General features: G+C 32.6%; 1 protein-coding gene across 1 annotated transcript in view; it reads right to left on the minus strand.

The window, feature by feature from the left end:
- Positions 1 to 26,422, minus strand: part of Cacna2d1 (calcium voltage-gated channel auxiliary subunit alpha2delta 1) — a 449,854-nt gene that overhangs the window by 111,983 nt on the left and 311,449 nt on the right. Inside the window, exons 7-8 of the mRNA XM_076835140.2 lie at positions 21,520 to 21,651; positions 3,094 to 3,163 (exon numbers count right to left, since the gene is read on the minus strand). Of these exons, the coding sequence (XP_076691255.1) occupies positions 3,094 to 3,163; positions 21,520 to 21,651 (202 nt within the window). The remainder of the gene's footprint in view (positions 1 to 3,093; positions 3,164 to 21,519; positions 21,652 to 26,422) is intronic.

Here is a 26,422-nt window from a genome sequence, read left to right on the forward strand (position 1 = left end):
TGTAGAGAGATTTCAAAAACCTTGAAAGCTTCTGCTGCCAGGCTACAATAGGAACTTGACTTTCTAGTCATTTCTGTGGTCTCTCTGCCCATGACTAGAAATCTAGCTTCTCATAAACCTGCAGGTTACTTTCCCATTACTTTTCACAAAATTTGCAGCACAGTTGCCACCTATTCATGTCTGTGTTGATGAAGCAGTCAGTTCATAATCTGCATGCATCCTTGCTTCCCTATAAGAAGGTAAAATGGCAGTTGTAGGTATGTGTTGCCATGGAAGCCCAATCTAGTTCATGCCTGGTGCCTTTTTATTTATTTATTTATTTTTGGCTTGGTTTGTTTTTGTTTGTATTTATTTATTTATTTATTTTTAATTGATGCATTATCATCTGACATAAGGTGATGCATGCAGAACATCAGTCTTAATGCCTAGCATTTTAACACCACTGGTAGTAGGCTTCTCCATGGGAAGACAACAAGAGAGGATACTGATTGCTTCTTATGGTTAGAATCTAGCTTCCATGTTTCCCACAAAACAATGAAGATTTCTGAACCCAAATCATGTGTTATAGTAATCTTTGCTTCCACTCAACAATATATGGCTCCAAAGAGATACACCAGAGAAATATTTTCAAGAATAACACACGGATTAACATTGGTCACTATGATACATGTCTGGTGTTCATGCAAATTGGTACTGGGACATTTAACAGGGAACTTAAAAGTCTTAAATACATGTCCATTGAATCAACCATTATGCTGCTTAGAATCTGTTAGAAACATGAGCCAAATGTTAGAAATAAATTAAATATCCAATAATAGTTAATTTCTTAAATTAACTAAATTTTAAAAATGATACCTCTTATCATGAATGTGTATTCAAAAGTAATGGTATTACAAAGCACTATGCTATATATAATATGAATGCATTAAAAAGATACAGTTATTGTGGGGTCAGGCTCCAAATTCCTCAATAGGACACTCATAGCACAAGAGTTAATAACTAGAATCAGCAAATGGGACTTACTCAAACTAAAAAGTTTTTTCTCAGCAAAAGAAACAATAAGAGAGGTAAATAGGGAGCCTACATCCTGGGAACAAATCTTTACTCCTCACACTTCAGACAGAGCCCTAATATCCAGAGTATACAAAGAACTCAAAAAATTAGACAATAAGATAACAAATAACCCAATCAACAAATGGGCCAAGGACCTGAACAGACACTTCTCAGAGGAGGACATACAATCAATCAACAAGTACATGAAAAAATGCTCACCATCTCTAGCAGTCAGAGAAATGCAAATCAAAACCACCCTAAGATACCATCTCACTCCAGTAAGATTGGCAGCCATTAGGAAGTCAAACAACAACAAGTGCTGGCGAGGATGTGGGTAAAGGGTACACTTGTACATTGCTGGTGGGACTGCAAATTGGTGCGGCCAATTTGGAAAGCAGTATGGAGATTTCTTGGAAAGCTGGGAATGGAACCACCTTTTGAGCTATTCCCCTTCTCGGTCTATTCCCTAAAGACCTAAAAAGAGCATACTACAGGGACACTGCTACATCGATGTTCATAGCAGCACAATTCACAATAGCAAGACTGTGGAACAAACCTAGATGCCCTTCAATAGATGAATGGATAAAAAAAATGTGGCATTTATACACAATGGAGTATTACTCTGCATTAAAAAATGACAAAATTATAGAATTTGCTGGAAAATGGATGGCATTAGAGCAGATTATGCTAAGTGAAGCTAGCCAATCCCTTAAAAACAAATGCCAAATGTCTTCTTTGATATAAGGAGAGTAACTAAGAACAGGGTAGGGAGGAAGAGCATGAGAAGAAGATTAACATTAAACAGGGATGAGAGGTGGGAGGAAAAGGGAGAGAGAAGGGAAATTGCATGGAAATGGAAGGAGACCCTCAGGGGTATACAAAATTACATACAAGAGGAAGTGAGGGGAAAGGGAAAAAAAATACAAGGGGGAGAAATGAATTACAGTAGAGGGGGTAGAGAGAGAAGAGGGGAGGGGAGGTGGGGAGGGGGGATAGTAGAGGATAGGAAAGGCAGCAGAATACAACAGACACTAGTATGGCAATATGTAAATCAATGGATGTGTAACCGATGTGATTCTGCAATCTGTATACGGGGTAAAAATGGGAGTTCATAACCCACTTGAATCAAAGTGTGAAATATGATATATCAAGAACTTTGTAATGTTTTGAACAACCAACAATAAAAATTTTAAAAAAAGAAAAGAAAATTAAATGTGAGATTGGGAGTTTGCTTTAATGGTAAATATTATTCTAATTAACTTAGATATTGTTGAATTGAAATTATTTGTTGCCTTTACCAAAATGCATATATGTGATGATTTCTTAATGGCCATACTGAAAATTAAAACATGTTAAGAAGATAGTTTGCTCAAAAGACATCAAATTAATTTAAGCCTAAATCTCTAAAATAAAGTAATAAGAAGAAACCAGAAAAAAAAAAAAAGATAGAGTTATATATTAACTCTTTTTTTAAAAAATTGAAATAAAATAAAAACCCCAAAATTGATAGTTGTTTCCCAATGAGTCCAACTATAGATTATAAATATTTTTTTTTCATCTTATATTAGGAGAATTAGTTGCTTTTGTATTGAGGGACAAATAAAAGTTCCTTTTGGAAAAAAAAAATCTAAGTTATAGGAATATAATTAGGGGCAGCTTTTACTGTAGGGCCAGTTCTCATTAGTTCATTGCCAGAGGCAAACTATCTCCTACTCCATGCCATCTCTGTTGGAGATCTATCCCAAGCAAACTGGGAAACCCTTCAACAGAAATCCCCACCAGCTGAAAGAGATTTGAAGCTGAGATTGCATATAAATCTGAAGATAGTCCATTTGAAATGAATATGATATTTCATTTCAGCAACATCTGCCTTATTTCTCCATAAACTCATCACTTGTACTTACCTTTGATTATATTTACTTTTAAGAAAACTTGACATAATTAGGTAATATTCATCCTAATAATAAAAACATCTCCCCAACATTTTTAACAAAACTTTTTTTGTCTTTCTCACATTTAAGGTCAGCAAAAAATCCTTACCATGGTCTTCGGCGTACATCGTAAAGATCAATCTTGTTTGGAGTTCTACTATTATCAACCCATGGGGAAGCTTTAAAAAAAAAAGAAAAATTACAACAATATATTAGATAAGCTCTACAAAAATAGTGTAACCCCCTCCCAAGAAAACTCCTTACGAAACTCCATAGAAAACACCACAGACATAATTTCCACTTATCTATACCAATGTTTGAATAGGAGGTATCATTTTTATGCCCTCAGTATTTTCTCTTTGATTGTAGAAAACAACACACTAGTGCAAAAGAAAGTCAATATAAGCCATTTTCTTTTCTCACATCATTTCAAAAATAACCCTGATATAAGGGTTTTGTGCTAAACTTTATGTCTTATCAAGGGTGCTAACTTATATGTCTTATCAAGGATCCAAAGGTTTTACATTTTCCCTCACCTCTTTAAACAGAAAATTTACCTTGATAGCAAATTTATGTGCCACTAATGGATATTATGGATTCAATTGTTTTATCCTTTTATTTTTATTCAATATGATCCCATTTTGGTCTACATAAGATTTTATTAGACAGTTATCATAAAATATTTTAGAAATTAAAATAACCTTTTAATTTTCATAATCATATATTTGATAATGAGCCAAACTATTTTGCAATCCTAATTCAAAGGTTAGACCATAATTAAAATAATTCCGTAATTTAAAAAAAATTATTTCAAAGATGTACAATAAGTCTAGTTTGGAATCAGTATATTTTTTAGTTCCACAGTATCTATCATTTGGCAGTAATCAGAACTTTAGCATAATTTTATTGATTTTTAAATGCTATTAGTTTATACTTATTCTAATTTATCTACACTTACTTTAATTAAAATGTTTTATAAGGTTTAACTTGCACACATACATTAGACCTACTAGAGAAAAATAAATGCTAATGTATTGGATGATACTATCATGATGAAACAAGTCTCTCTCTTTGAAGATATTTACACATGGGACCCTTGGGAAAATTCAAGTCATATGATTGATGTGCCACAATCTATTTTACCCTTTTCTTTACTGTGTAACTATGTAAATCAAGGAGAACTTTACTGAGAGTCAGGTTTATTAGCCAATGAATATAATTTGGCCAATTAGGACATGTCTAAAATATATACAACTAAATCCCTCCTTGACTGTGAAATTTTTTTCCTATTAGTGGCTATAAAATAAAATGATTTATTCATTTTAAATGACTAATCACATTTACATGAAACAGTAAGCTTAAATATAGCACTCCCCCAAGAACCAATTACTGACATAGTCAATGTAACTGATATGGTAAATTTATTCTTTCAATTTGCATTTGTAGAATCTAAGTGCCAGTGATACAAAATATCTTTTACTTTTGCAGCTCTATAATTGAGCAACAGGCATGTTGGTAGACACCTCAGTTCATTTTCAGCTATTCATCTATAATATTGATTCCCAAAGTTAATTTCTTAGTAATAACTAAAAATTTAAAGAAATCGTATCCTAATTTCAGTAGCATATTATGCCTAGTATATTTTCATTGCCTCTTAACTCTAAATGTTACCCTTTGGGCTTGTTCTACGACAAATGGATCTGGGTTCTTTGTACACTTATCTTTTACCAGGTGGCATATCTTCAAGCTTTGTACATAGGTGATGCAAACTCTGAATGAGGCAAGGTTCTTTTCTTGATGTTTTTGGCTCATTAGCTCACAGGCAGGTGTAGCACATGCACTGCTTTTCTGCTGTCTCTGGCTGTGCAAATCTGTTTTCTAGAGCTCATCTCCTGATGTGCTACAGTTCCCCCATATTCCTACACCTTGGGGAGCTTCACCAGGCACCTGAAGGCCAGAAGTAGTCCCCAACCATTTTTTGCAGTGAAAAGCTTCCAATGAGACACCTTGGACAGAAAGTGAATTTTCAGCAAGTCCTACCAATGTGGACCATGATCATGTCCTTTTGAAGAAGGTCTGAAACTCAGGCCATCAGTAAGGAAATTGGGGCTCTTTCTTGGGCACTCTAGCTCAGGCTTAGGGATAGTAATTGTATGTTAAGTTATAAGATATTATGTCTGGCAATCATTTAGCCTTTAGAATTCTCTGTAATCCCATCCATTTCCATCATTACTCTAATCTCTGTTATAGTTAATTCTTTATTAAAATATAAACTTTCCCTGGCTCAAATTACTATTTTTCACTCCCTTCCACAACCCTGATCGGATCAAGACTTGGTACTTATGTACAGAAGAGATGAGAGAAGTGAGAGTAGTCCACTGTCAATAGCAATGATCGTCAATTTTTGAGAGCACTTAGCAATAAATTTGATCAATGATTTAATGAAATGGGAATTTGAAAGTTCTTTTAAAATTACATTTCTGAATTCTTTATAGAGCACATTCATCTAGGATTTGTTTCACTACTATAATTGCTAAATGAAATGAACTGATAGGAAAGTACTAAACTTCATAAAACTTATCTTTCTTTAAAGACAAAAAACATTAAAATGTTATAATCTTAGGTGGCTACATTTAAAAATATTAATAATCTTACATAAGCTTTCTGAGATTTTGTGTTAAGTCATATCCTGAGATTAGACTAAATTAAGATATTTATAAATCATGGAAAAATTAAACAATATAATTTCTTCTGTTATTGACATGTAAAATCTTGTGGAATTTAAGTAGCACATTTTTTATATAAGCTTAACTTTATAGAATATCAAATAGTAAAAGAAATAATAACCATATACCATAATTCCCTGAAATAATCAGTTTCATAATCAGACATAGTGACAGTAAATGTCATGAAATCAGTTTCTCAAATCCCTGCAAAATGTGTATTGCCCATTTTAGATGTCCTGTTAGTATTCCAGAAAGTTTTTTTGGAATGCAGGACAGAGGAACAGAAATAGCCTTCAATGTAGCATCTCATTACTGACCACAATCATTAAAGGCAATGATGTTCACTTATGAGAACACTTTTCCTCTGAACAAAAATAAATTGTGAATGTGTCTCTTATCAGTTCTACTGGTATACTATTTCACATGATATCAAGCATGCACTGTAGCAGCTATTGATCTGACTTAAGCAGATGTTTACCTATACATTGACTCAGAATACTGAAACATGACAGAGGTATATTTTTGAGAAGGTATGAAAATCTTAGAGCCATTTTATACTTAATATAATCTAAAGAAAATAGGAAACTGTTCAGTTTTCATTGTAGTGGCTGGGAAAAAAATTAAACAATGATGGTGCATTGAGGATTGATGCTCTTGGTAGAAATGCCACTTCACAAAACAGATAATTGCATTTCCAATTATTAAGTTCAAATGTAGTTTCTAACTTGAACAATCTTCACATCTATAATCTCATGAAAATAAAAAGCAGCATGTTTAATATACTTCAAAATGCCTTTTAAAATCACTCCTGATCCTTTTGCCCAGAACTAATTGGTAGACCATTATTTTAGTCTTGTCTCAGTCATCTCTTATATTAGTCATGCTCTGGATTGCTAGCCAAGATAATCAACTAAGACTCTTTTTAAAGCAAAAATTAGTTCACCAAATGTGTATCGTATAGCTTACAAATTTCCAGACTGAGTATTACTATCTAACAACTCCCATTTGAGAATAGATTCTATACAGTCCCTAATTTGTACCATGGCTTCCACATCCAGGTTCAGTATGGATGAGCAGTATGGATGAGTCTCGTAAGTATGAACTAGTACCCCATACCAATACACCACAGAAACTAGAAAAGCAAATAGCTGACCTATTCAGATTTTGAGTTATCATGGAAATACTGAAAACAGAAAGATGATTGTATATTAGTATTGGTGATGTAACATGCCTTAAAGTATAAATCTCAAATATTGTTAGCATAGTAATTAGCACAGTAAGTATTCTCAGCATAGTACTGTTCTTAGCATAGAGTCTTAGCATAGGAATTTTCACTCATATAACAGACCAAGATATTACTGGTCATGGGAGACACAGATTCTACTCCAGGTAGTTACTCAGAGGTCTAAAGCTAGAAGAGCTTTTGCCTTTAACCACTGTCTTCCAAGGTCACCCAAGCTGCTAAAGGATGGTAACTGTGGAGGAGATACAGGCAAGTCATGATAATCTCACTTTCTCCATATTCTGTTGGAAAGAATTAGCTGCATGGTCCTATACAGACACAAGGGAGGTCTAAGAAATGAAGTCCCTGGCTAGTCAGTCACTTCCAAAATGAGATTTCACAATGATGGAGGAGGACAAAACTCTGTGGGAAGCTATATACCTTTTGCCACAAGTACAGATAGACACTTTTAAAATCAGTACGGTATACTACTAATGATAATATCAAATTTTCTGTACTTAGCCAATGTTTTTCAAATAAACCAGCCCTAAGATGAAGGAGAAGGGAATGGACTGAATAAAAGATGTCAGATTGAAAAGTCATTTCTGACTAAAATTAGCAGTAGGATTGCTTACATAAGAAATTCACTGGAAGAAAATAACTAGAAACCAATGCAGCATTGTTGTTGATGTTTGAATTACTAAACAAACTACAAGCCTGGTCTGCAGAAGCAGTGTAATTATTTGAGCCCTAAAGCAACTCTTGGGCTCCAAAGTTGTACCAGAAAACAGCAAGGTAAGAAAGCAGTCTAGCCCCAAGCACAGCCCATTCACATGTGTCCAACAGTATTTTAGACAAGTGAGTGATTCCCACAGAGCACTCAGAAACAATCAGGGGAGCTAAGAAACTTGCTTTATGCAGGTTACGAGAACTTTGGGTTTCTTTCTTGATCGAATGGGTAGGGAAAATAATGGATCCAGGATGGCTCTGTTTTTCTTGCTCTTTTTCCAAGTGGGAGTTTTTCTATTATAAGTAGCAAAAGCAACAATTGTATGTCATACCCATGGGCAAGCAACTGGAATTAATAGGGTTGACGAAATAGTATTCTGCTGAATTATAATGTAGTCAAATTTTAAAAAGTCATACTAAATGATGGAGAAAATTGCATGTGACCCAGAGATCCTGGACTCTAACTAGTACTAACTAGTTGGGACTTTGGACCATCTGTGGAAAGAGGCAAGTGTTCAACATGTGGGGGGCAAAAGTATGAAATGATATTTGAATTGTCAGAGGCATATTCTGTGCCAGGACTTCAATATGCATTTCTTCTTCCTTCTAGCAATAGCATGCCTCAAGTATTAGTTGAGGGCCATGCAGAGATTATGCTTCTCAATGTCTCTTACCACAATGGAGCCATTTAATAAAATGCAGTAGATAGGATATGAGCAGAAGTGACAGGTGTAACTTGTCAGTCACACTGCTTGCCTTCCTCTAATTGCCGCAGCCCCCACTTTTGTGGCCTCATGTTGGACATGCTGGTGTCCAAATGAAAGTTTTTATTGGGTACAGCAGAAGCAATCATTGTATATTATTTATGTGGGCAGCAAGTGGATCATGCAGATTTGGAATGACACCCTAAGGAATGGCAAGTAGATAGAACCTCGGTTGATGAACAACTTTATAGGCTAGAGTTACCCAAACCAACTGGTTCACTTACAAGATAGAGTTTTACCTAAGACTATTATTTTATGCCTCTGTTATGCTGGTTATCTTGAAGTGATACTGGTTCCTCACTCATACAAATCTGGGTAAAGATTTAAAACTAGGAGAATGTACAGGAAGCAAAAATCTTCACAGCATGTTTTGAATTAGGTTCACTACTTTTTTTTTTCATTCCTATATATTCTTATAAGAGTATAATTTTGGCCCTAGGAAGCAGCCTGTTGCTATTCAATACTTATAATGCTGAAATTGGGTAGTTTTGCTATTTGGCTTATATTTATACATCACTACTGGATTTGGGAATGACATATTTTTCTGAAAAGTAACTGGTCATAAGACAATGCACCTTTCCAGATCAAGTTTTAAAATGCTGAATTATAAAAGCTTTATGGCTCAGAACTGTTAATGAGATCATAAGCAGAAGATAAAACTGGAATTAGGTGAATAATAACAGAAAGAGTCTATTATCTCTTCTTTAAAACTATATTTTCGGCTTGGAAGTAGTCAGTTAGAACTTAAGAGGAGCATAAGTTTTGGAGTTAATCTACCTAGATTTTTCACTGGATGCATAAATTGAGATAAAGTACTTAACTCTTTTCACATAAAATGAGATTATCAATCCCATATTTATGGGTAACTATTATGATTCTATGAACTGGCACTTAAAAAGCAATAAACAAATAATTGAAAACAATTATTATTGACTCACTAGAGTTACTTATTTTAGATTTTTTAAATGTTTTGCTTATGCTTTTCTATTACACATTATAATTATACATAATAAATTTGGGTTCATTTTAACAAAAACTTATGCAAGAAATTTTATTTCACGCCCCATTCCTCCCTCTTTCTCTCCCCTCCTCCCTCTCCCTATTCTCCTTCATCTACTCATCTTCTTTTCATTCTTTTATTATTTATTTTTGATTGACATTTTCTATACATAATGGTAAAATTCCCTTTGACACATTTATATATACATAACATGATTTTGTTAAATGTATTCTGTTTTTCTTCTCTTTTCCCTTCTTCCCTCCCTCTTCCTCTTTCTACTCCAATTAACTTCCCTGTAGTTTTAAGATATCTAATCTCCCCTCCACACAGCCTTCTTTCACTTATCTTGCTCTAGCTTCAATGTATGAGATAAAACATTCAATCCTTGATTTTCTGAGTCTGTCTTATTTCACTTAGTATGATGTTCTCTGTTTCTATCCATTTACTGGCAAATGCCATTATTTCATTCGTCTTTATTGCTGAGTAAACTTTCATTGTGTATATACGTCACATTTTCTTGATCCATTCATTTACTGATGTGTATCTGGGTCTATTCTATAATTTGGCTATTGTGAAATGGGCTGTTATAAATACTGAAATCCCTGTATCACTATAGGATGCTGATTTTAGTTATTTTGGATAGATACCAAGGAGTGGGATAACTGGATCATATGGTGGTTCCATTCTCAGTTTTTTGAGGAATTTCCACACTGCTTTCCAGATGGTCTCATTAATTTGCAGTCCAATCAAAAATGTATCTTTCTCCCAACATCCTCATATTTAGTATTATTTGTGTGATTGATAATTGCCATTCTGACTGGAGTGACATGAAATCTCAGCATAGTTTTGATTTGCATATCCCTGATTGCTACAGGTGTTGAACATTTTTTTCATATATTTGTTGGCCACTTGCACTTGTTCTTTTGAGAAATTTGTTTAGTTTTTTTGCCTATATATTGATTGGGTTATTTGGGGGTTTTTTTTGGAACTGAGTTTTTTGAGTTGTTTATATATTCTGAATAATAATCCCCTGTCAGAGGAGCCGCTGGCAAAGATTTTTCTCACATTCTGTAGGCTCTCTCTTCATGTTCTTAACCATTTCCTTTGTGGTGTAAAAGGGTTTTTTTTGTTGTTGTTGTTGTTGTTGTTGTTTTTATTTGATGCCATCCCACTTATTAATCATTGGTTTTATTTTGTAAACATAAAGCGTTTTGTTGAGGAAGTTGATGCCTGTACCTATATGATGGAGGGTTGATCCTATGTTTCAAGGCAGCTGCTGCAAGTTTTCTGGTCTAATTGTTAATTCTTTGATCCACTTTGATTTGACTTATGCAGGGTAAGACATAGGGATCTAATTTTATTCTTCTATGTTTTGATAAACAGTTTTCCCAGCATCATTTGTTAAAAAGTCTATCTTTTCTACAACATACATGTTTGGCACCTTTGTCAAGTACCAGATGGCTATAAGTATGTTAGTTTGTCTCTTTGTCTTCTATTCTACTCTACTGGTGTCACTATTTATTTTGATGCAAATACTATTTTGCCTATTTTAGCTCTTTAGTATAATTTTGAGATTGGGTATTATGATGCTTTGTGCATTATTTTTCTTGCTTAGAATTACATTGGCTATCTGGTGTTTTTCTTCCAAATGAATTTAAGGACCGTTTTTTTCTAGTTCTGGGATGCAATTGGGAAGAATGGAAGAATGCAATTGGAAGAATGCAATTGGGATCTTGATGGGGGTTGCACTGAATCTGTATATTGCTTTTGATAGTATAACACTGTGACAATATTCATTCCGCCTATCCAAGAACATGGAAGGCCTTTCCATTTTCTGACGTCATCTTCAATTTCTTTCTTAAGTGTTTTATAGCATTCATTGTAGACATCTTTCACCTCCTTGGTTAGATTAATTCCCAGTGTGTGGGGTTTATTTCTTTGTTGTTTTGGTGTACATGTGTTTATTGTGAAAGGGACAGTTTTCCTGATTTATTTCTCAGCTAAAGCACTTTGGGAGTACAGAAAAGTTATTGATTTAAGAGTGTTGACATTGTACTCTGGTAAAGTTGCTGAATTCACTTCTCAACTTTAGGAGTCTTCTGGTGGAATTTTTGGGATCTTCTAGGATCCTGTAAACAAATAGTTTGACTTCTTTTCCTATTTGCATCCCTTTAATTTCCTTCTCTTCAGTAATTTCTCTGGCTAGAGTTTCAAGACATATTAAGTAGAAGTGGTAAGAGTGAATAGCCTTGTCTTTTCTGATTTTTGAAGAAAATCGTTTAGTGTTTCTCTGTTCAATATGATGTTCGCTTTGGGTTTGTTGTGTATAGCCTTTATAACATTGAGGTTATTTCCTTTTGTCCCTAGTTTCTTCAGTGTTTTTAATATGAATAGCTGCTTTATTTTATCACAGGAAGTTTCTATTTTGAGATGATCATATGGTTCATGTTCTTGATTCTATTTAATGATGAAATACATTTATTATTTTGCATATGTTGAACCAATCTTGCATCCCTGGGATGTAGCCCTGGGATCAAGCCCACTTGATCATGGTATATTATCTTCTTGATGGCTTTTAATTAAAATAATAGATTTTTAAAGATGTGCTTATATTTTAGCTATTTAAAAGCATATTCCTCTAACTTGCACTTTAACATAGTATCATGCCATTTTCCCATCCTGCTCCATCCCCTTGGTACAGATTCTTGTCACTTTCTAGGAATTTGAAAGCTGACATTAACCCCAGAAACCCCATGGAGAATATTGGTATAAGCAAGAGAATGGGACTGACAGGTGCCCAAGGCAGGGACCTAAAAAATAGTAACTCATTATTATTCTAATAATTTTTTGTCTTCGCTTTTCTCATTTCATTTTATTTGGCAATTATTTTTATGAAATTCTAACACTTTTTTCAACTCTAGTACTCTATGATCTTGACTTGTTTATCCAGCTTCATTTAATAAATACTGGTTACCCACTGTATACAAGACAATGTTAGGTTCTATAGTCTGTGTTAAAGTGTAACAAACTGTCTCCACCTGCAGTGGCACACATTGCAGTGGACAGAAAAATAAGTTAATCCCAAATAATATCTGAAGGAAGATAAAATTTGAAAGCTATTGTAAAAAAGAGATCAAAACTAAGTTCACCAAAAGAACCAACTGAGGAAAGATTATTCTTGGGAAAGCCTTTTGGCTTTTACATGGAAGGTGGTGCTTACATCTTATTTTGAATGATGGATTAAATGCACATGACCAGAGATGGTCTCCAGGAACAAATACACAGAGATATGAAAAGAAAGCATAGATTTATATACAATAAAATAAAAATTAAAGGGGTAAAAGTCATGTAGAAGTATATGATGAAAATTGAACTATGTAGTGAAAGGAAAAACTGGAGATATATAGAGAGAGGTAGGATATTTGAATGGTCTTAATGGCCAGATGTCATTAAATGGACATCAGCTCATATAAATTTATCAGAAAACCAATTATCTAAATTAAACTCCAGATGACCTTTTAATAATTACATTATATATATATATATATATATATATATATATATATATATATATATATATACATTGTCCTTCAATATTTTGATAAGGCTTCTTTCTCACCTACATGTGACCTCTTCCAGAGAAAAAGTCTCTCTCACTGGTATTAGAATCCTCAGAATTCTTCTGTTCCTTCAGAAACAAGACTTTTGTTTTGCTTTTATCAGTCTTCCTTCCTTTGCCCAGACTTTGTTATACTGAATTAATCAAATAATTTCTAAGTTTTAATTTTGTTTCTGAGCAATGAGACTTCATGTTCAGGATGTTCAGATGATATCATTGTAAGAGCTGGAGAAAGACTGGGATATCTCTACTGAAATATTTCCAGAAGTTTTCTCTCACTTCTTGCAGATAAGTAACTGACAGAAAGTCATGAACAGATATATAGTATTATGGCTAAGGAAAAATCATCATAATTTTAAAAATAAAAGGCTGATTATGTGGTTTGCTGATAATTCTTCAGATGTCAGATGAATCATGTAAAACATTTTCAAATAAGATAGACAGGCATTTTTTTTTTTTTTTTTTTTTTTTTTGCTAGCAGAAGGAGCAATTAACAAGGTCAAGTTGTGTGGTTCAGTAGAATATTCAATAAAATAAATGTCACACAAAGATTTCATCATCTTGATGGCCCACTGTGGGCACAGTACATTTTATGAAGTATGAGACATGGAGGATTTATTAGAAAATAATGTCAGACATGTGCCACATATTAAAAAATGTAAATGCTGATGAAGAAACAGGTCCCTATTTGTGAGTAAATAAATCAAATAATGATATATTTCTAAGAACAGAAACAAATTATGATTCTATAGGAACACATTTCCTGCTTCTAAAGGTCAATAAATATTCTTAGATGATAGTGATAAGATTTCTTTCAAAGTTTACATTTTGCATACCCAAAAAAGTACATAACATTTCTTAATTTTAGTAAAAAATCTTTTAGATTTTCCTTAATCAAATATGCTGAACATAAAAACAAAATACACAAGATAATTCTAATGTATCTACAAATGAATGACACAAAGTACAACCATCTAGCAGTACAGAAAAGAAAAATAAACAGAATGAGAAATATTTTAGAAGCTAAAAACAGCTGAAGTTTTTTAGGAATACTTATCCACATATTTTATACACAGGTTATTATCCCCAGCTGAATTACTGACACTTCCTGATTTTCACACTAGCAATCATTTTAACTATTCTGACATGTAAAATAAATAATTTAGCCAATGATGACTGGATACACAGTTGAATATGAAGTGAGCAACTATTATAACCCTCACCTATGAAAATTAAGATTTAGATAAGGGACGAAGTCATACAAAACACAATGAAATTAGACTACAGAATCAACTGTGTAAATCAGAACTATTTGAGAACTACAAAATAGTATGACATAATTTCACTTGTGTATTAGATGACTATCCCTCCCACAAAGTGATGGGTAGCATATAGCAAAGCAAATCACATAATTCAGAATATAAACCCAGTACTTAGGAGTAGAACTATTAGCACCCTCTAATTAACACTTCAAACTTCACTATTCTAAATTAAACCCATCATTTTACTCCCCCAAAAGACATGCTTGTGATATTTAATTTCAGTAAACTGCCCTACATTTCCATATCCAGTCACGCTCAAATTAAAAAATTTAAGTTAGCTTATACTCTTATTTTTATAAAATCTGAAATCCTCAACTTTTCTATTCAAAGATTATTTTTCTTTAAATCCTACTTGGTTCCTTGTATATATCTTTCAAATTGCACATGAGAGCATTATACATAGGAAGAGCTTTGGGTTGAGCCTGTTTTTTCCCCCTTCTGATAAGAACAGACATCTCCTTAGCCATCATACCCCACTGCCCAGAATATGCATGATATTTTGCCTGCACGTTAAATCCCAAGTCATTCTGACATTCAAAGCCATATAATCTGCCATTAATAAGCTTTTTGATATGATTACTGTTTTTCTAGAACAAATCAATCATGGTTCACTAGTCTACAACAGTACTTCTTCATCTTGTTATTTATTTATTTATTTATTTATTTATTTATTTATTTATTTATTTATTCTCTGTGCCTTACTGTTCTCCAGAAAGATTGTAAGATCATGTCATTTTTTCTTCATTGTATTTTATTTTTAATTTTTATTTAGTTTTTTTTTTTTCTATTCTTTTGGGGTGTCAGTACTATGGATTAAAGCCAGGACCACATGTATGCTAAACAAGCACTGTACCATTGAGCAACATCTGTGGCCTTTTTTGTTTTGGTTTTTGATTGTTTGTTGAAAGAGGGTAACACTAAGTTGCAGAGGCTGATCTCAAACTTGAGATCCTCCTCTCTCAGCCTTTGGAGTAGCTGTTATTATAGGCATGTTCCACCACACCAAGCAATTAACCTAATTTTCAAGTCATAGTTCATAAACCTCACCCATGATACTAATCCATAATTACTTCTTTGTCACAACTTTAGTGGGATTCTATTACTACACTCTGTCGAGTTTATTTGGCATTTATTCAATGTTCTGAACTGCAATCTAAATTTCAAGATGTATAACTTCTAACACATTAATTAGATTTTAATTTTCTAGAAGGCATAAATGACAAGATTGAAAACACAGATTAGTACATAGTAACAGAGGCAGGGATGTTTTGTGTTCCCAATACCTTCTGTACCCTTCTTAGTTAATACAGAATCTGCTTTTAAGCCAGGTACATGGCCATACGCAAGGAAACTGACCACAAAACCACTAAATTCTGTCCAGTGTAACTTATAAAGAAATGTTTTGTGTGACTTCTGGGAAGTTCTCTTAGAAAGAAGGGGGTTACTCTCCTTTGTCCTTAGGAATGAATGCAAATTACAGTGATTGAAACAGAGACCACACTCAGAAGATGAGAGAGAAATGAGGAGTGTGTAGCCATTTCTTTCTTGTGAAGCCCCTCTACCAGCCATAGTCAACGCATTGCTGATTGACATGGGTTAAAAACAAACTGCCATGGTGTTAAAAATCACAATTTTGGATTTTTCAGTAATTGTTTGCTAAAAACTATCTAATAGACACACTGTATTTTAATAATTATTGGTACTAAAAAGTAATAGTCACTTCAATTTAAGGTTTATTTGTATAGTGATCCACAAATATGTTAAATATATCTAAAGTTAATGCATCTAAGGTTAAATAATGTGTCTACTCACAGATATCCAGGTAAAATCTAGATGGGAATTTTTAAAGATAATGAATCCTTGAAGGCATTATTTTTACAAATATCACAAGTTCTGAGGCTTCACCTTTATTCCATTTTCTTTATATTGGTTAGAAATCTATCAAATGTTTCTTTAATAACTAAACTATAAAGCATTACCCTTTGGACTACCCTTGTCATATGCTATCTGATCCTTAAAGTATTATCAAACTATTTTTCAAAAAATTTTACACAACCTGAGAAAAATTGTCTACCCACAAGGAAGAAAAGTCACTCCATATACCTCACAAACTGGTTCTATTGCATTTTATTTCAACAGATATCAGATATAGCAACAAGGAATGTCACCCAGAGGTCTATTAAACACTGATGCAATACATATTAGCTACCTTTGTTGTAATCACATGGTTTTAAAATAAACAAATGAGGTAAATAAAAAATGAATTAGTAATAAGATGTAAGATTATTAATCATTATCAATAAGATTAATATCAAAAGACAGATAAAACTGATTTTTTTCTGTTTTTTTTTTCTTTGTAAATGCAGCTAATTATCTAAACAGGGTAAGTGTTGCCTACATTGGCATTTCAATGAGCCACTGATTCTTAATTACAATTCCAATTACTGCAGTAATTATTACAATTTCCGGAGACCCTAATAGGTGAAATGAGCAGTTTGTACTTACAGTTTTGTAAAATGCATAAGAATTCACAAAGTTGAAATCTATGAAAATAGTTTTAACAGCTCTGAAGTTAATATATGTAAACTAACTAAGACCTCCAAAGGAAAGAACCCACAAATCAAACTAATTTTCTAAAAAGCTATATTCAATGAAGATATCATTAGACATGGGTTCTAGCTACTTTTTAAATAATGATCAGATAATGGTATTTAACATATCCAAAACCTCAAACATTTATCATTTCTTTTTAGTGACAACATTTAGAATCCTCTCTTCTAGTTACTGAAATACACACCACAATATTTAAAATTATAGTCACCCTCCTGTAGTACAGCAGAATTTATTCCTACTGTCTAACTGTAATTTTGCATCTCTTGACCAATCTTTCCCTATCTTCTCCTCATCCCTACTTCGCCAGCCTCTGGTAAGCACTACTGGATTCTGTACTCCTATGAAATCACTTCAAGATCCAGTTTCATCTATGCCAAGAGCTCTATGACTGGGGCAAGTTACTCTAGTCTTCCTGCAGAACAAGCACTGTGAACTTAAAAAATGCTACAGGCCTGGACAAACAGCAGATGATGTTAACATCATCTTGCTTGGCATCCCAAGTGACTGGTGAAGAAATACACACAAAAGCATAACATGCATTAGCCAAAGTATAAAATGATGATGAAGGCAGTATTCAGATGAATCAAAAACTTCCCCTCATAGAATGTTCCTTTTATCATTACACACAAGTGACCTATATTCCAAATGGTACAAAAGAAAGAAGGGGATGGAGATAAAAAATGCAAGAAGAGAGAAGCAAAAGGAGAATGAGCAATGATTTCCGTAGCTTATTTTCAAATACACCAAGAGTTTAGAAAGCAGGTTCAGTCCAGAAAGAGATGCCTGAGTCAAATTTCCACTACTAACTAAACAAACTACTTCTCACAATCAGCTCCGGATCCTGTCAGCTCTAGTAACCTCCTTGTTGGAAGCTAGTGTTTCCACGTGCTTTAAATAATCTGATAAACTAAAACCATGAGGGTAGCTGATCATACCCAAATGTTCCCTATATTCAGGCAATAAGATAACAAAGATATTTAATGCTTTTTAGTCTCCTAATAATTGTATATTTCAACCATGATGGTCCTCCTTGTTTCTCTTCTGATGGTCTTCTGAAGTCACTACCACGTCTAAGTGTGGAAAGAAGAATTTGTAAACTTGCTCTCTGGTTCTGGAAAATGTTTTCTTTACTCCAACGGTATGTGGCTGTTCAGTAACTGGAATCTTAATGAACAAGGATATATTTAGAATGTTGTGAATCAGAGGATTCTAGTTTCTAAAAAAAAAAAATTATTTTTATTACTCTGTGGCAAGAAGCCTCGGGAAAATAAAAATGAGTACCTTACAGAATTAGAGAAAGAGTACTATAATATTCTGCATTTGAGTGAATGTAGGAAATAAATTTTGTTTGACCCTCAGAACAATTTTGTGAAGTAGACAGCTTTGACAGATTTAGAAATAAGTAGTATATGACAAGCAGTTAGGTTTAAATTTCAAAATGAACAACAAAAAAATTTTTTCCTAAAAATATGTTCCAAATATTGCATAAAACATACTTACACTAAATATTTCTTTGCTGTTTACCTGAAATTTAAATTTACCTGGGCATCCATTATTTTTTCTGGCAACCCTACGGAAAACTGACCCAGCTAAAGTGATAGGCCAACTCCTCTACGTTGTCACTGTCATGTTTAGATCTCCTTCAATATGTCTATGTCAGCTTCCAACTCAAATGTTTGTAACCTTGATAATGTCTCTTAATGGTTTAGATGGAGAGTGGGCTGGATATAGGTAAATTATTATAGTTGATAAGCGCTGTTGCAGAAATGTCTGAATTGCGTCTTCAAAGTACTTCTTGTCATATTATCTAATTGATCATGACACCTCCAGAAGTTAAACCAAGAAGTTATTTAGGCCCCTGTTTTTCAGATATGGTGACTAAAACTCAAAGTTCAGGAGGTCTATCCAGCTAATAGGGACATCCTTCCTGGAAGGCTAAGTCTCATATATAAAAATTCAACTAAGGATCATACTCTGTATTCTGCTCATCATTAATATAACAGATGATATTAATAAGGTGTTTCTAACCTTTGAATTAAGAGACAAACAGGAATGAGCCACTTTACATTAGTTTGGCTTACATCAAAATGATAAGAAAAGGAAGGATTGTCTATTAAGAAATTTTTTTAAAAAAATAACTTCATTTAAAAAAGTATTTTAAATATGTTTAAAGTGTTAAGTATACTGAAAATATGATGTGGTATAAGCAGGTTATTCTGCTTTTAAAATTATAACATTGTCTTAGTGCTTTTAATAGAATAGGTTGGTTCTATTGTGTCATAATCATCATAAAAAGCAACTCAGCAACAGAATCACTAAAACAGTTGGAACTGCATGAAACGTTTTCCACAGCAGTCAAGAGAGCCATTTTAAAAACTTCCTCCAGCAAGTCAATGAGCCAAGCCTGACAGTCTTCTGGTGAGTTGATTTATCTGACAAACCCTGACTTAAAAACTACATATTGGGCACAGGATTGCTTTCACAGCGAATGCCCCAGAGGACAACATGGATTCAGCCAAATTAAACATCTAATGATCCTTCTCAAGATGAAAAGAACAAATGTCAGCACATTTGAAAATACCTATTAGGGTTAAAATAAAAAAAGACAAAAACAAAGACTTCATCTCTCACTTAGTTTTTAAAATGAAAGAATTATTGAATATGATATTTGTAAGTTTGAAAGTTAGCTGCTGTTTGTAAAATTGCCCATCTTGCAGGATTCATTAGAGAACCTATCTTTCCTTGCACCTCTGGCTCTCTCCTCATGTTCACAGGTACTCTTTCTTGCCTCTCTTCAGCCTCTCCCTCTAGTAACACTTTTTTATCTCTCTTTCTCTGCATCATCCATTTCTCTGTGATCCTAAACTCTTGTTTTTTTCATTATTATCCAAATTTTCTCTCACTTCTCTTTTTCCTCCTTTCCCCTCAACTTATTATATATGGAATTTTATACAAAGGTAATATTTTTAAAATATTTAAAAACTACATAATTCTGTTATGATTAAAAACATTCTCATATTTGTGTATTATTAGATAGAATATCAAGTATCTAATTCCTATATTTTAAAATTGTACTTGAAAATGCTTTATAAAACCTAATGTAATTTTAAGGATTATTATGTCAGGTTTATTATGTGCATGAGTACTGTTGCTTTTTTCCTTGATATGATCTTATAGACTAAAATTCACAATCTTGTGATATATAGTATTTGACATGTTAATAAAAGTACTTAAGAGTTTTAGAAGTATTTTACTAGAGTAAAAAATTATTTGTGTAATGGAAAATTCAATTAGGATAAAAACCTAGGTGATAATTTTCCCATACCAAGTATTAACATTAATGTTTTATTATAATTCATTTTTTCAATATCTAATATAAACTTGGCCTTTCCTGGTGCTCTGGATTTCCAAAATAAAGAATTATTACCAGTCCTATGATCTGGCATTTGTAACCATGCAGATATTATAACTTTTTTAACTAATTTGAGAATTAAGTCTATACTATTATTTATTTTTATCATAATACAGTTATATATAGTTTAATTTTTTATTCATTCCTTTTTACTACTAAGTTACTTTTTACTGTCACTATTTACTATGAATAATTCAATTTGCTAAACATGTTTTTAAAAACTCATGTCTTAAAAATAATTCTATTTAAAGTCATATTGTGGCCATTGAATACCACATTCTCTAGTATCTCAGATAATTCAAGTCATGCCTTGGAGAAAGAAATGGCATTTTGTGTTTGTCAGCTCTTCTAAAGGTGATGAAGTTAAAAATAACAACAGATATTTCACTTAAAGTGTTTTCAAAGGCTCTCAGGACATACTAGTTATTAATTTTTTATTTTGTTATAGGAAGTGCCATTTATCTCTTCTTACCCTCCATTATAAAAATAAAGAACATTATAAGATGGGGTTTATTTTTCATTTTAATTTATAAAACACATTCATATCTTCACCAAGTACATATGATTATGTACTTGAGATGCCTTCAAAATTAATACAAACTGACACATAAGAGAGCTCTGTTTTCCTTGTGATTTTATTTTATTTCTTCTTCACATTCACAAATTCACTGATTCAAGACAAATACTAACACTATTGTTATGAAATTTCAAGTGTAGACCAAAAACCTGGAAAGAGATATTCAAATAGTGTCTAAAAAGTCTATTCGTTTCTTTAATGTGACTGACAGATCTATGCTAAGCATTTGGATTCCTACCTCTTATTTTAGGATTCATGGTAGCCTCCTGTGCCAGGTACTGACATAAGAATACCTCTTCATGGTCTCACCGCAGCCTAACCCAGCCCAGGTACCAAGTGCTACAGTCATTTCTCAGAGGTGCTTCATTTCAAAATGATTTTGATCAATTTAGAGTCATGTAAAACAATTTAGAGCTATGTGAAGATAATTTTTTTGTTGTTGTTTTATAAAACTGGTGGGATATCAATATAGGAGAAGGTAACAGAGTGTTCACAAGAAATGCTGAAGGAGATACTTACAATTTCATCTGACTGAATCACTAAGCACTTACCTGGATAATATCGGGCCAGGCCTGTAGCACTGCCAAACACCTGCCACAGCAATGAAGGGTCTTCCTCCCGATTTTTTTTGAAAACTTCATCTAAGGCACTTGTCCAGTTGAGTTCATTTAACACTATTGTTGCTACAAAATAAATAAATAAATAAATAAATAAATAAATAAATAAATAAATAAATTTTTAAACTTATAATTAAAAACTGAATCTGACTTCATTTATTTACAAATATTACATATTCTCATTGCTTTATCTGTAAAACTTTTCTAAATCAGTGGTTATCTTAAGTTTTAGACAGAAGTTAAATGTGATATGAAGTGGTCCTGCTGACATTTACACTGGATATCTCTGTTGTAAGTGTGACTCATGCACTGTAGAATGTTTAGCAGCATCTCTTGCTCCTGCCTATAGGATAGAAGCACCATTCTCTGAAGAGACAAACAAAAGGGCTTCCAGATGTGGTCAAATCACCCCTGGAAGCAACACTGCTCTTGACTGAGCACTACCCTGCTCTACCCACTTGAGAAAGAAAACAGGAGGGCTAGGTGATATTCCTCCTAATCCTCAAGACAAGTTGGAAGACACCTACAAAGTTCTTCTGCAGTTTAAAGACCTCAGCCCTTCACTACTGATGGTGCCTTATGGTATACTAACATAGATTAGCCTTCAGAGTTTAATTTTTTTTTTCATTGAACACTGCTTACTAACTGTAGTTACAAAACAACAAAAAGGCATAGAGTTTTATAAAGGAAAATGTCATTCAGAGGTTTGACCACATCAGTATTAGAAAATATGAACTAGTTGTTACTTTATTACTAACTTTATAAACAATGGTTTTGACTTCTCCTTTATTTTCCTGGTTATTCAATTAATTATAATATGGGGCTAATAAGGACCAGGCATCTTTTGATGCCTATTTAATAACTTCTCAGTAATCTTGGATAGGTATTATAAGTATATCATGCATTACAATGAAAGTCATTTAAATGTGGGATGTGAGTTAAAATACTATATAATTTATAATTATGGGTCTCTGGGATCATCGCATACTAACATATTAAAAGTTTAGTTGGCATAGAATATAATTTTCCCTGTACACAAAAGATCGCATATATAAGGTCATGTCTTTATATGTAAAATATGTATTATTCTTCCAGCAGGTTAGCAGATTGGGCCAAGCTGCATTTAGAAACTCCAATCAAGCCTCAATAGTGGAAATGTGCTGAGGATAAGGACGGGAGACATTGTTTTTACTTTATTCTTTTCTACATCCAGAGAAAATAAAGCCAACAAAGCAATCAGTTAAATCATGCACAAGCTTTTACAAAGGTAAAAGAAAAAAGATCTTTTGATGCATAGCATATGTGTTTATATTTTAAAGTTTGTGTCATTTACAAAAATGAAAGAAAGGAAACAACAAAAACAAGGGAATTGTAACATTGTTCTGGGACCAGCATCCTGATGTGGTTCTCATTATTGAAAACTAACAAGATTTTCATCTTTATGGATGTGATTACTTTCAGAAAGATCAGTTGTGTGTGTGTGAATATTCATGAGCTGAGTCAGATCCACGGTGCATCTGAGATACTAGAGAATTCATATTCAAGAGCATGATCCAATGAACACTAAGTGGCCAGTTATTAAGAAAATTTACATTCACATAGAAAACCTGAACTGATACTCCCTATTCATGAATATTTATTTTAATATACAAAACATCTCAGAAAGACAGAAATCATAACTTTTTAACATTCATGACTTGTTATTACAAGTCATATTATTCTACCGCACAAATAGTATTTATTTATAATACAGATAGACTTCATTAATCCCCGTCTCTTCTATCTCTTCAATTTCCTTGTCTTTTTAATTCACATCAAGCAACAAACTGGCATCTCATTATTTTTAATAAAGTTTTATTTGTTTACAAGGCTACTGATTTTTTCTTAATTTCATTTGATAGCTTAACAATTATTAAGTATTAGGCACTGACACAGTAATTGTGAGTTCTACTATTAGGTATTGGCAAAAACAGACAAGCTCTAAAATTTTCCTATCACCATGGCAATATAATTTGTAATTCTGAGTTTATAAATTTGAAAATTCATTTATAAACAAGCCACTTATAAGGTAAATTTTAAATGCTTTTCTCAAAAATACATTCATCTACAAATGGACAAAGGACGTAACAAATGTACAGACTAGGAACTTGTGCAGATTTTAAGGTTTATTCAGAATGAAAGAGATAGTATTATATGCTTATCATATCAGCAAGATTTATAAACTTAGTGTGTAATGAGAGGTAAGGACATAGGCACAACCTTTTGTCAGTGTGTATTTACAAAAACTTCCAAATGCAATCATCACTTTATTGGTCACAATCTTTATTTGAACATTTGAAGCCAGAAAACAAAATACAAAGAATCTGCCATGGGAATATAAAACTAGTGAAACCTTTTTAGAGGTCAGTTTGACAATACCTATCAAAATGTACACTTTTTAATCCAACAATTCTACTCTAAGGGATGTAAACGAGGGAGAGAGTATGCTCTGCAGTCTTTAATCAAAGAAACACATTTCCTCAGATTATGAAAAGCAGATAAAAGTGTCAAAAACATATATAAATTATCAAACAAATAAACAAGCAAAATGATCTTATTTTGAACCCTTGGTTACTTAGTTGCATTTTCTTAAACCAGATTATGAGTTAACTTGAAAAAATATATACATATGATTTTCACAACCTGAAATTAACAGACTTTTCTTAAATACTATAAAATTAAAGAACTCAACCAGAATTTCTAAGGAAGCTGACATTTCTGTCTCTGAGGTACAAGAATGCTCAAGATAAAGCAGTGCTGAGATCACTGAATACTCAGCAGATGATGGAATGAAAAGCTAAAACACAACATTGTCCATGCTAAAGCTCATTTGTCCTTCCCTGGATGTGAACTGTTGTCCCTGCAATTTCGTTATATCTGTACACATACAACCAATCTCTCCCCTTCTTCCTCTCTAAATTTGTAAATAGGTTTTATATAGAAAGATTTTTTTAAAGTGATTCTGGTTAAAACTGGGGAAAAATCCAAGTGTGTTAGTTAAAAATTGTAAAATTTAAGAAACCCCAAATAAATTATTTTTTAAATAATTTCAAATATTTCTTGTCCACAAAAAAAAAAAAAAGCTCTTTTACTAGGACAGATATATTTAATAATGTTGATTCTATTTCTGGCTCACTATCTATGAATTGTTGAGGATTATTTGAAATTACATTGTATTTGATATTTTCAATAATATCTTGTATATGACATTGTGTTATACTGTATTATATATAAATATAATACAGTATATATATAATATATATATACACACTGTATATTATATGTGCTTTTTTCTTCCTCATCCTAGACAAATAGTAATGTTTTACATCCACAAACTTGTTTGAACTGATATTAGAAGTATGAGTGTCTTTTTTACTACAGAAGACTAAATAATCAATGGAAACCTAGCCTTGAACCTACTGACACCAATCAACTAAGTATCTTATGACTATATTAAGAGTAAAATTAGTACTCATTTTCTGTTACCTTTTATAAAATGAATACCTTTATCTGTTAGAAAGTTTTATTTTGCAAAAAAAAAAAAAAAAAAAAAAAAAAAAATTAAGTCTTTTATAATGCTCAAGGCCAAACCTACTAAAAGCAGAGAATACTTAGAGAGCAAACCTTGACTTAAGGGCCTCTATTCTGAATGGCATCATAGGATTTCACTGATAATTGATTCAAAATGCCAAGCATACAGCTCTTTTCTTCATCTACTTGGCTTTCAAAAACACGGCCTTGGTGTTCAGCAATCCTCCTTTAAGAGTATTTTATTGTTCAGTCTGGCTTCTCAAGGGAAGAAAGAGAAATCCAATTTGTAACAGCACAAAAGAAGCACCTTACATTTTCTGTTAGTTCTTCCAAAAGTACGTGACTCTTCTATCCATGCCTTGTTTGTGACATGGAATACAGAATCATTGAGAAGCTCTGAATTTAATTTTCTTCTGCAAACTTCAACCAAAAAAAAAAAAAAAAAGATGCATTATTCCTCCCTTTGAAGTTTGAATTGGCTGAATGTATTCTGTTGCTTTATTCAGGGTTCAAGTCCTCACTATGCACTGAAGGTACTATATGGCAGTTTGAAAAACCTCAACATCATACATACTATCCACAACAGCTTTCTATTTTTAAGTTTTATTTAAATACCATTGACATAAATTATTTCATATTGACATATTAAAATGTAAAACTTGATGTTTTGATATACATACACATTGTGAAATAATTATCACAAGCTAATTACCTTATCTATTACCTCTAAGCAGCTAACACTGTGTGTATTAATATAACAAATGTTTGTGTGTATTGAGGAGATTTAAAATCTATTCTATTAGTAAATTGCAAATATATAATAGAGTATTATTAGTAGAGTATTAACTATCTTCAATCTGCCATACCTTAGGTCTCAGTTGAATCACTCATTTTACATAACAAATTTTGTACCCTTAACTACAGCTTTCTAATGAAATTCTAGAGAAAAATATATTTGTTGTAATTTATTTAGAATGTAAATAATTTTGATAAAACTTTTATTAAAATTGTACCTATTAAAGCTGTGGAACTAGATACCAAAATTATTTTTGTTTAACAATGCCTAATATAAAGTAAAATAAGCAAAATAAGAAAACGGGGCACAGCACTTACTAGGCTAGTTTCACTTAACTAATAATACTACTCTGTTTTTACAAAAATTAGCATATGTTATTTAAATTATTGCTACTAGTAAGAAATAAAGTCAGCATAATATTAAATACTTACTGAATTACCATTTTCTATGCATTATCTCATTCAACTTTTA

This window comes from Callospermophilus lateralis, chromosome 1, assembly GCF_048772815.1.
Source record: "Callospermophilus lateralis isolate mCalLat2 chromosome 1, mCalLat2.hap1, whole genome shotgun sequence".
Taxonomy (NCBI): Eukaryota; Metazoa; Chordata; class Mammalia; order Rodentia; family Sciuridae; genus Callospermophilus; species Callospermophilus lateralis.